Consider the following 12,348-nt stretch of genomic DNA (forward strand, 5'->3'; position numbering starts at 1 on the left):
AACAAGGACAGTACTGCTATCCACAAATGTGGGGTGTCTTTCAATTTATACCGATTTTCTTTTTTGGGAATGAAACTTACTGTGTAGACCGGACTGGCCTCATGCATTGGTCTACTTACCTCTGCGAGTGGATCTTTTTTAAAGATTTATTTATTTATTTGATGTATGTGAGTACACTGTCGCTATTTTTAGACACAACCAAAGAGAGCATCGGATCCCCATTACAGATATTTGTGAGCCACCATGTGATTGCTGGGAATTGAACTCAGATCCTCTGGAAGAGCAGGCAGCGCTTTTAACTGCTGAGCCATCTCTCCAGCCCACAAGTGGGTCTTTTAATGCTATTATAATTTTTTTTTTTTTAGCTTCTCTATTCAGCCAGATGTGGTGGCATACCCCTTTAGCCTCAGCACTCAGGAGGCAGAGGCAATAGATCTCTTTGAGTTCAAGGTCAACCTGGTTTTCATAGCAAGTTCCAGGCCAACTTGGGTTACTGGTGAGAGCCTATCTTACAAAACAACAAAAGACAAACAAAACTATATCTCTGTTCAGATTTTTTTTTTTTTTTGGTTCTTTTTTTTTGGAGCTGGGGACCGAACCCAGGGCCTTGCGCTTCCTAGGCAAGCGCTCTACCACTGAGCTAAATCCCCAACCCCTGTTCAGATTTTTTAAAGACTTATTTATTTTATGTATATGAGTACACTGTAGCTGTCTTCAGACACACCAGAAGAGGGCATCGGATCCCATCACAGATGGTTGTGAGCCACCATGTGGTTGCTGGGAATTGAACTCAGGACCTCTGGAAGAGCAGTCAGTGCTCTAACCACTGAGCCATCTCCCCAACCCCCTTCCTTTCTTTGTTTGAGACAGGGTTTTTCTGTGTATCTCTGGCTGTCCTGGAACTTCTCTATACACTGGGCTGGCCTCAAACCAAGAGACCCACCTACCTCTGCCTCCCGAGTTCTGGGATTAAAGGTGTGCACCACCACGGCTCGGCCAAAACTCCCCCTTCAGCCATTGCATTAGTCAGAACTCTCCTGGCTGTAAAGCAGTGTTGGAACCCAAAGAGTTTGGTAAGGAATGGGATTTATCACTTTGAGGGCTGGCCAAAAGTGTTGGGTTGGGTCATCAGGAAGTCCACCATGGGTCTCTAGGGATCTCGTTCCTATTTATCTCACCCTGTCTCAAACTATCTTACCACAGGTCTGGAAACATGGTTGCCCACAGCTCCTGATTGGAATCTCCCTACCAACCACTCTGGTCCCAAGTTTAAAATCCCAGAAAAGAGCATCTTCCAGTCCTCTGAGTGACCAGAAGCAGGAAAATTAGACAGGATAGCTGAGAGCCGTCAGTGGGGGTTGGAGCAGAGAGGCAAGAGCACACAGAATGGGCCGTGGCAGCCCCACCACACAGGACTCAACAGTCGGGGTGCCATGGAAACCGGCAAGAGGACCACATAGCTTTCACAATTACTTCCAGAGCCAGGCACAGTCACTCCAGATACTTGGGTGGCAGAGCAGGAATATGAGTTCAAAGCCACCCTGCGTATTTAAGCAAGACACTGTCTCAAAATAAAAATGCAAAAAGGGGCAGCAGCGGGACGAGTACTGAAGAAAAGAATCTACACCCAGAGAAGCACACCGAGTGTAAATTAGGTGACTGTTGAAAAGTTGTCACTGCCTCACACAGATGAATTATCCACACGTGGCCCCTGAGGCATAGGTACTTCGCATCTAACATGCAGAGTCCATGGACCATTCGACATCCTCCCGGGGCTCACTGTTCCCAGTGTCTCAGCTTCGGTGTTCATTAGGGTAAACTGGGATTTGGCCAAGTGTGTACTTTCCCCATACCTCCCTCAGACTGTGATGTCAACGTCGTGCAGCCGGGAGTCTGTGGGTTTATAAGGATCTCAGGTGATGTTGATGAAGGTCCAGAGACCATACCGAGGCCACCACCACAGATCTGGTGTGATGTCTAGACCTCTTGTCCCGGCCTCTAGCCATCCCAGAGGGAGGGAAGAAATAACGACAGCCACAATTGTATTTCAGAAGCACTTGGTTTTATTGCACGGAAGCAATCGAAAGTGGACTTCAGTGGACAGCACACCCTGGCCTGGTTCAGCGGCCAGCGCCCTGCCTCACCTGCTGCAGCTCTTCCAGGAGCGTGTACCGGGCAAGGGCCTGACCGCTCCTTTGGAAAACAAGAAGGCATTCGGGAATAGGTTACAACATTTCAAGCATAATGCATTTCTAACTGCTCATTCATTACTGCGGTCACCTGTCGGTAGGACATACGGGAAGTAAATGCACTTACTTGGAAAGGAGGGGGGGCAGTTTTTAGTCACGCGTTTTACGTGGAGCGTTCAGCAATACATCACGTTCGGCTACGATAAGCTATCATAATTGTCCATCACCTGGGGAGGGCTTTCGGTGTTGGGGAGGCAGGGCTCAGGGTTATCTTCTCTTGCTAACTTAATCCTAATAGAAATTCCTGTTTGGTGAGGGCGGGCCCGCCATCTAAGTGGTGTTTCTTCTTACGGAGGGAAAGGAAGAAATAAACTTTATTACACCAACCCTTGAGTACCGGGGCCGTCCTGAGTTTCTTTGGCTATTCTGGGTGTCCCTCTCGTCCTCTTACTTGTCTCCCTTGGCAGCCTTGTCCTCTGGGGCCTTCTCTGAGGGCTGGCTGTCTTTTTGGTCTGTGCTAGAGGACTTTTCAGCCTTTTCTGTCTTGGGTTTGCTAGGCTCTTGGGGAAGGCCCTTGTCCTCCTCCTTGGCCTTGGCCTCCATTTTGGGTTTCTCCTCAGGCTTCTTGGACTCCGTAGTCTTCTCCTCCTTGGTGTCTTTCTTCTCTGGTGCTGCCGGCACCTCCTCCTTCTTCGGTTTCTCCTTCTCTGAGGGTTTGCTAGGTTCTTTGGCCTTGGCGTCTTCTGCCTTCTCTTTGGGTTTAGCCTCTTCCTTCACGCCCAACTTGGCGGGCGTCTCCTCCTCTGGGGCCGCCGCCTTCTTCTCTTTAGCCTCTTCCTTCTTGGCTTCCCCCGGAGAGTCCTTGGGCTTTTCTGTGAGAGGCTCCTTCTCCTCCGCCTTGGGCTTCTGGGCCTCCTTGGGAGCTTCATCTTTCTTGCTCTCCTTCACCTCTGTCTTTGGTGTGGCTGGTGTCTTCTCCTCCTCCACCTTCTTTGGGGGTTCTTTGGCTTTTACCTCCTCCACAGGGGACTTCACCTCTTCCTTCTTGGGAGCCACCTTTTCAGTCCTGGTCTCTTCCTTCTCGGGGGACTTGGCCTCCTCCTTGGCAGGACTTTTGACCTGCTCAGGGGATCTGATGTCTGCGGGGCGCTTTGCTTCCTCCTTCGCTGGAGTCTTGGCTTCTGGAGACTTCACATCCAGAGTCTTGGCCTTCTCAGGAGACTTGGCCTCCTCCTTCATGGGGCTCTTGGCCTTCTCGGGGGATTTCACCTCAGCTGGAGGCTTGATCTCTTCCTTCACAGGGGACTTGGCCTTCTCAGGGGACTTGGCCTCAGCTAGGGATTTTGCACCTTCCTTCACGGGGCTCTTGGCCTTCTCTGGAGATTTTACCTCAACAGGTGACTTGGCCTCAGCTGGTGACTTGGCCTCAGCTGGAGACTTGGCCTCAGCTGGAGACTTGGCCTCAGCTGGTGACTTGGCCTCAGCTGGAGGCTTGGCCTCAGCTGGTGACTTGGCCTCAGCTGGTGATTTGGCCACAACTGGTGACTTGGCCTCAGCTGGTGACTTGGCTCCAGCTGGTGACTTGGCTTCACTTGGGGACTTCACCGAAGCTGGAGATTTGACCTCAACTGGTGACTTGGCCTCAGCTGGGGACTTCACTGTAACTGGAGATTTGACCTCAGCTGGTGACTTGGCCTCAACTGGGGACTTCACTGTAGCTGGAGATTTGACCTCAGCTGGTGACTTGGCCTCAGCTGGTGACTTGGCCTCACCTGGGGACTTCACTGAAGCTGGAGACTTGGCCTCAGCTGGTGACTTGGCCTCAGCTGGGGACTTGGCCTCACCTGGAGACTTCACTGTAGCTGGAGATTTGACCTCAGCTGGTGACTTGGCCTCAGCTGGTGACTTGGCCTCAGCTGGAGATTTGACCTCAGCTGGAGATTTGACTTCAGCTGGGGACTTGGCCACAGCTGGAGATTTGACCTCAGCTGGGGACTTGGCCTCAGCTGGTGACTTGGCCTCAGCTGGGGACTTGGCCTCAGCTGGTGACTTGGCCTCAGCTGGGGACTTGGCCTCAGCTGGGGACTTGGCCTCTTCTTTCACAGGAGACTTGGTTTCCTTTTCTGGAGATGCAGCCTCTTCTGCAGGGGGAGACGTAGTTGCTGCTTCTTCTCCTCCCTCTTCTGCCTCTTCTTCTTCCTCCCCTTGGGCCTCTTTGTCCTCCTCTTCTGTCACTTCTTCTGTCACCTGGATCTCTTCTGTCTGTTCCTCTACAATGACGGTTTCCTTCTCCGATTTTTCTACTACTTTTATCTTCTCTTCGCTTTTGACTTTTATGTGAGTGGACATGGAGGGAATTTTTGGGAGTCCCTCAGTAAGAGAGAAGGGACTGGGTCCAAAGCCAATCCGACACTCTTCGCCTTCCAGGAGTTTTCTGTGAAATGGATAACGGGAAACACTGTCAACTCAGAGCTGGAACCTTGGTTGGCTTCCTGAAGCCCCAGTGCATTCAGGGACAGGGTTTGGCGAATGAAGGGTATAAATCAATGGAAGAAATCCCCCTCTCTCTCCCTTGCTCTCTTCTCTTCTTCTCTATCGCTCTCTCTTTTTTCATTTCCACTACCAGTAGACATTTGGAACTTACTTATTTTTTATTATGCTGGGGATGGAGTCATGGTAGCACATACTCTGCCCTGAGTCACAGCCTTGGCAGGAAGCACTTTGAGAATGGAGGAAGTTACTTCGCCAAGTGTCCCGGTGGCCACTTACAAAGTCTGGCCCTCATGGGGAGCTGCACTGGTACTTATGGGAGAAAACTTCTCCTAAAGAATGGTCCTGGGGTTGGGGATTTAGCTCAGTGGTAGAGCGCTTGCCTAGGAAGCACAAGGCCCTGGGTTCAGTCCCCAGCTCCGGGGGGGAAAAAAAAAAAAAAGAATGGTCCTCAGTAGAAATCCCCTGAGTCGACGCAACCTATACCTATTGTCTCTCAGCTAACACCTAATTCAAGATAGGCATGGTGGCCCGCGCCTTTAATCCCAGCACTCTGGAGGCAGAAGCAGGTGGTCCTCTGTAAGTTTGAGGCCAGCCTGGTCTACAAAGAAAGTTCCAGGACAACTAGGACTACACAGAGAAACCCTATCTCAAACAACCTTATCCCCCAACCCCCCGGGAGAAAGACCTAATTCAAGAGAAAGTTGTAGGTCTAGGATTATAGCTGGGTGGTATATTGCTGGTCCAGTATGCATGAGTCCCTGCGTTGAGAGAGAGAGAGAGAGAGAGAGAGAGAGAGAGAGAGAGAGAGAGAGAGAAAATGACTCCTGAACATTGTACATAACCTCTACATGCACACTGTACACACGAACATGCACATACACACACAATAACATAAAAAATAAGCCCCTCCCATGACGGAAGGGAAGAATGAAGCCCACACTTACGCATTTGGGCCGAGAGGTTTCCTAATTGCCATTTAGATGTCCTGTCTCCTTTGGTAGCCATTCTTTGGAATTTCTCCTCTCTCTTAGCTACTCACTAGATGGTGACCTTATCCAAGTTACCCGGACTCTTAAGTCTTGCATTTCTTCATGGTAAAAGTCTGACCACCAGAGTCCTTACCTCAGATGGCTGCTTCTGAGAGAGAATGAATACTAAGGGCCTGGTGGGGAATGGAATGGCTGCTTGGTGGAAGCATAGGGGCTTCCCCTAGAACAGTGTTTTCCAAAATTATCAGCTTACAAATTACCCTGGGTCTTGTTAAACTACAGATCTTATATTTTAGGCTGTGAGCCTAACCTTTAATGGCTGAGCCATCTCTCCAGCTCTACACTACAGGTCTATAGCCTGGGGCAGGGCCCGTCTTTCTGACTCTAGGATCACTCTGAATCTTGGCTACTGCACCACACCGAGTAGCAAGATCAGAGTAGAGCCAGGAGGTGGAGAGCCAAGGATCACCAATCAGAAGAGGCCTTCGGGAGATCAGCCCTGCTAGGCTGTGACGTCTCTCTCATGGTCTTCCCATGGCTACCATTCCGTGAGCACGAGCAGAACCCGTGTCAGCTGGACTACCTTGTAAACAGGACTGGCTGAGTTGTTTCTGTTGTCTCCACTCACTTTTGCAAGGAAAGAAGGCCCAGCAAGCTAAGAACTTCCAAAGGGTGGGGCTGTAATAGTGTCTGACTGTTTAAACACCTCTCTTCCTCCAAAGCAAGTCTCTGACTAGCTGAGTTTGGGGTACAGAAGGGTCTTTAAACTGTAAGTCACCATCAGAAAGATAACGAGTCACTCCTGAGTCAATGAGGTAGCTGAGTGGGTAAACACACTGACCATCAAGCCTAAGGACTTGGTAAGTTTGATTCTCAGGAACCACCTGATGGAAACAGAAAGTCAACCCTCAAGACTGACCTCTGACCTCCATATGTGTGTGCATGAGGTTACACACACACACACACACACACACACACACACACACACACACGCAAATAAAACGCAGCTAAAAGTAAATCAGCTTCAAGATTTCTGCCTCTCTCAAAGTAAAACAGTGTGGGGGGCTGGGGCAGGGATGATGAGGGTCCTATAAGGAGTTTGCGGCTTGAATTTGGGATGGAGGGAGAGGAGTGTTATGTATGCAAATATATGCAAATGTATTGAAACCACTGACATGCTCCTTTTTTTTTTTTTTTTCTTTTTTTCGGAGCTGGGGACCAAACCCAGGGCCTTGCGCTTGCTAGGCAAGCGCTCTACCGCTGAGCTAAATCCCCAACCCCGACATGCTCCTTTAAGACCGTTAAATGGCCAATTTAAGATACAGACTTTTTTTCTTATTTTACTGTGAGCATGCATGGGTGTGGGTGCACGTGTGCCACAATGCATAAGAGACGTTATGGACAACTTTCAGGAATCAAAGTTCTCCCTCTACGGTAGAGTCTGGGGATCCAACTTGGGCCCTCAGACTTATGTAGCAAGTGCCTTTACCCACTGAGCCATCTTGCTGATCATACATCATTAAAAGATAAAAAGGGGTTAAGGCTCACAACTGAAATACTTTTGGCTGGTAATATGGCTAGGTGGGTAAGATGATTTCTGCACAGCCCTCAGAGCCCATGTAAAGGTGGGAGGAGAGACTACAAAGTTGTCCTCTGGCCCGTGTGTGTGCATGAGCATGCGCACGCGTGCGTGCACAGACACAAACAGAATAAACAGAAATACTTTAGCTACATTATGGTGACACACACCTTCAATCCCAGTACTTGGGAAGCAGAGGTAGGTGGCTCTCCATGATCTAGAGACCATCTCACATGGTCTACATTGTGAGCTCAAGGCCTGAGAGGGCTACATAATAAGATCTATTTAAAAAATAATAACAAAATAAAACCCCAAAAAACTTCAGTCTCTAAAACATAGGCAGCTACCCGAACACAGCCTGCAACTGAAGGCTGAGTGCTTTATGGGAGCTCAGGGCTCCACACTGCCTCAAGGCGCCTGGGCCATCTCACCTGTAAGCAGCGATCTCAATATCCAGGGCCATCTTGACGTTGAGCAGGTCCTGGTACTCTCGGAGCTGCGCGGCCATCTCCCATTTGGTGTTTCTCAGCTCATTGTCCAGCTGCTGAATTGCATCCTGGGGATGACAGATGAGGAAAGTCACCCAGGGCCTGGCCCTCAGTTCCAGGGAAGCTGGTGCTACCCTGCTCAGCCACCTGGCTGCGGCCAAAGCCCCACCCTGTCAAAATCTTAATGTGCTCATGTACGGTCATGGAAAAGTCTGGAGCAAAAGTCTCAGGCTGAGGAAAGATCTGGAATGAAATCCAACAGATACTGGCTCAGTCAGAATGATGGGAGAATTTTTACAGATGTCTTGGAAAATGTTCCCTGAGGGATGAGACGTAGCAGGGTGGTCCGCTCCACAGCTGGGGCGAGAGTAGTCCTAGCTACTTTGTCTTCTGCTCTTTCCAAAAGCGCCCGTGAGTGTCAACCCTTGGCAAATGCCTGCTATTGGATTACCTGTCGAGACAGAGGACACCCAGAAGTGTACTATGCACAGATGAAACTTGTTTTCGCTGGAGCACTGCTTAAAGCAGCAATTGTCAACCTGTTCGCCAGGTTTTTGCAAACCTCTTTCTCCAAAAAAAAAAAATTTTTTTTAACATTGTGATTCATAACTAGAATAATTGTGGTTATGAAATAGCAAGAAAAATAATTTTATGGCTTGGGGGGGGGTCACCACAGCGCAAGAATCTGTATGAAAGAGTGGCAGCACCAGGAAGGCTGAGAAGCACCGCCTTAAAGGGAACCATCTCAAAGACCCTTTAGTTACTCCTTAACGTTTCTGCTTCCGGTGTGTCCGTACTTACCGCATTATCAGGTTCTAGGAAAGTGACACTTTCCTCCCCAGACTGTTTTTGACTGAAGATGCCTTCTCAAGCTGTGCCCGGGCCACACCCACGGACACTGGTGACTAGAATGCCTACGCTAACCAAGATTTGGCTGAGCATTTATACGTAAGTGGTAAATTCTTTGTTAGGTGCTATGACGGAGCCCAGAACCGCATGTGCTCTACCCCTGAGCTACATCCCCAAGGTTGCTGGACATTCTAAATCTCTCACAGCTCTGCAAAGCAAGTCTTTGCTGTTTTTCTCCCTTTCGCTCCAGGGAGGGATTTTTGGTTCAGGTAGTCAGAGAACTCTCCAGACTCAGAGACCATGATCCTGCTGGAAGGAAGGAAGGAAGTTACCCTCCCCTCTGCTCACCTGGTAGGAGGCCATGTCTACCTGATGACGGTCCTCCAGCTCAGAGCGCTGCCTCTCCAGTGACTCCTTGGTGCTTTTCAGTGCCTCCAACTCTGTGGTCCTGGCCTGCAGCTGCCGCCGGTACTCAGTTATCTCCTCTTGGGCAGAGCGCATAGCATCCGTGTTCACTTTGGCTGCCTCTGAGAGTCGGTCCAATCTCACTGAGCAGGGGAGGAGTCAGGACACAGGGTTAGCAACGTAGGAACGTGGGCTGCAATCTGAAAAGTGGCACGTATAGGTTGAAGACCTATTGGGTGCCAGGATGTTTACTCCACCCTTTCCTATAACGGTCAAGTAGTTATTACCCAAAGCCACCCTGCTAGTGAGTGGCAGGATTCAAATTTAATCTAGCTGGGGCTGGAGGGATGGCTCAGTGGTTAAGAGCACTGACTGTTCTTCCTGAGGTCCTGAGTTCAATTCCCAGCAACCACATGGTGGCTCACAACCATCTGTCATGAGATCTGATGCCCTCTTCTGGTGTGTCTAAAGATAGGTACAGTGTACTCATATATAATAAATCTTTAAAAAAATTTAGTCTATCTGGCTTCACTAAACAGACTGTGACTCCCTAGACTTGATCCATTAAACCCCTCAGGAGACAGGAAGCCCCCATTTGATTCCAGTGCCTGGCAGAGCTCCTTAAGGAAGGGCTAGCACACTGCACGGAGGGGCTCAGACTAGTGTGAGGCCTAATGCTGAGCTGCGGTCTGCAGGCTTGCAGACATTAATATTCCTGTGACAGCTCCAGGTATGAGCTCCCCAGGAGCAATCTGTTACATCGTAGCCAACGTAACTTCATTGCAGATTTCTGCAGAGCCCAAGGTCATGGGAGAGCACAAGGCCCGGGTACCAGCCCTCAGTCCCTGCCTCTTCTGACTTTCTTGTCTAGCACAGCAGGCCCAGAGCCAATGCAGCCTCTGCCACCAACTGGCACCTGGTTCTCAGGTCTTGTCCAGGCCACTGGAAATTAGAAATTGGTCTTAATCTCCAGAAAGCGGACATCCTACATCCAAGAGCTGAGTCCTGGTGGAAAGAAAGCGGCCAGCTGGTGGGGACGCACATCCTGGCATGCTGGCATGCTCTGCCTGGGTGAAGGGCAAACCTAAAAGAAGAGAAGAGGTCCCCTCTGGGAGGAGCCTTGCCGCAGAGATGGGGGAAGGGCGCTGCCACTGCAAAGGCGTGTAACATGAAAAGGGAAATTCCAGCCAGCTGTCCAAATCTCGGCCTTCCTGGCTTTCCTGTTAGTAAGCACTTAAAAAACCACTCCAGTGCGGATTCTCAGCTACTATAGATCACAGACATCTTTGGAAAGTGCAGATGTTCTGCACTTGCTTCCAGAACAACGCGTGGGTTTATGGATGACTTCCGGGACGATGCTGCAGCCGATACTAAGAAGCCCAGTTACTCTATGCCCCAATCCCAAAAGAAATGAGAATGAGAAAGGCCAGTGTTGGTCAAGGTCACCCTGCAGTTACTGGGCAGGGTTTCAGGGCAACTGCAGTCAAGCTGACTCAGAACCCACGTAAGTTTTGGGAAAGAAGAAAGGGATATCAAATAACACAAAGGCTGCCTCATCCATTTGCAGCCATGCTGGTTCCACCCTGGCTGCTGTGTAAAGTGAAAGCCATTCACTTTACACAGCAGAGTACTAAAATGTGAGAAGTTATACGTTGAGCAAGCAGTGAGACGAAGCCTGGTAGGCATCAGCAGAAGACTTCTGTTCTACCCACTGCGCAGAGTGCAAGAAAGGATGGGCAAAGTTGGCACAGCAAGCGGCTGCTGGATACCTGATACCCTGGGTCTAGAAGGGGCTTGCTCTGTTTCAGATGGGAGGGAGACCAGCCTGAATCTAAGTTCGTCTAACAGTGTGTGGAGAACAGGGGTTGGCCCTGGTGTTTAAGTACCGACATAATGTGGAGGGTGGCAACTAAAGGAATATTCAGAGTTGGGGCGCCCCAAGGGAGGGTCTGAGTAAAATCGCTACTTTATGAGGTGGCATGCACTTCTTAGAGGGTCCAGTTACTTCCGAAAGGAGTCCTCTACGGTCCTCGTAGGTGAACCCACAGGCTACTTACTGCCCCGCCAGGAGGGGGCAACCCCTTCCCACCCCCGCCCCCGCGCACCTCGGAACCACTCCTCTGACTGCAGCGTACTCTGCACCGTGTGTCCTTCGAGCTGCGCGCGGATCTCCCGCAGCGCCGACGTCACGTCGCACTTGAGGGCGTCCCGAGCCTCGGCCTGAGCCTGCGCCTGCGCGGCACCGCAGCCCTGAATCTGACCGAGCAGCTCGCCCACCTCCTCCTGGTGGTGGCGCCGCAGGTAGCCGCACTCTTCCTGCAGCGCCTGCGCCTTCTTCTGCAGCTCCACGCGCGCCGCTTCCGCCTCCTGCGCGAAGCGGGCTAGGGCGCGGGCCGCCGCTTCCGCTTCCTCGCGCTGCCGGGCCTCCTCGTCCAGCCGCTGGCGGACGTGCGCGATGTCCTCCAGCAAGTGCTCCTGCTCCAGGCGCAGCTGCCCGCGCGCCGCCCCCAGGCGCAGCACGGCCCCGCGCATCTCGCGCACCTCGCGCTCGTACAGCTCGCCCATGGCGGCGCGGCCGGCTTGCTGCTGCCGCAGCGCCGCCGCCTCGCCTTCCAGGCTGCGGTTGTGCGCCTCAAGCTGCCTCACCTTATCGATGTAGCCCGCGAAGCGGTCGTTGAGCGCCTGCAGCTGCTCCTTCTCGCTGCGCGCAGCCACCGCCGCCACCACGCAGCCCTCTGGGCCATTGCTTAGGGTGTCTAGCGAGTCGGTGCTCGAGGCGGCGCCGGCGCCGCGGAAGCGGCTGGGCGAGGCGGACACGGAGCTCACCGACGTCCGCGCCCACGAATGGAAGCCGCTGGAGGAGCCGGCCGCGGAGCGGGTGCCGCCGGCGCCTGCCTTGCGGCTCAGCGCGTAGTGCAGGCTGCCTCCTCCGTGCAGCGGCGCGAACGGGGCGCCCAGCAGCGCATCGGCGCCGCCGAAGCTCATCATGGCCGGAGCAGGTGCGGCCGCCGGCGGAGCGGGAGTGCGGGGCCGGGACGGGGCGGGCAGCACTGCGGCAGCTCTGGGACGCCGGCTCTTTTATATCCGCGGTGGCCCGGTCCGGCCCCTCGGCAGTGGGGGGCTGGGGAGAAGGGCCCCGCCCTCTCAACCTCCTCCCCCGCGGCCCCGGGCCGACCGGCTTCTCCGCAGTGAGAGGGGCGGGGCGGGGAGGGGACCCAGGAGTGAAGGGGAATCGACGCATCGTCAGTGGAGCCTCCCGAGGTCAGACCAAGGAGTAAAGGACTTGTGCAAGGAGAGCGGACAAGTGCAGACCTCCAGGTGCATGTCTGAAGACCCTATTGGTCAAAGACCCTCAG

At 52.3% G+C, this 12,348-nt stretch overlaps 1 protein-coding gene across 1 annotated transcript; it reads right to left on the reverse strand.

Moving 5' to 3' along the window:
• Positions 1-2,040: 2,040 nt before the first annotated feature.
• Nefh (neurofilament heavy chain) lies at positions 2,041-12,032 on the reverse strand. Its single transcript, NM_012607.2, is given in 5 exon segments — positions 2,041-4,118; positions 4,155-4,623; positions 7,682-7,806; positions 8,936-9,135; positions 11,098-12,032. Coding segments are annotated over 5 exon segments (3,159 nt in total). The 5' UTR covers positions 11,981-12,032; the 3' UTR covers positions 2,041-2,636.
• Positions 12,033-12,348: the final 316 nt, after the last annotated feature.

This window comes from Rattus norvegicus, chromosome 14 (assembly GCF_021556685.1).
Source record: "Rattus norvegicus strain SHRSP/BbbUtx chromosome 14, alternate assembly SHRSP_T2T, whole genome shotgun sequence".
NCBI lineage: Eukaryota > Metazoa > Chordata > Mammalia > Rodentia > Muridae > Rattus > Rattus norvegicus.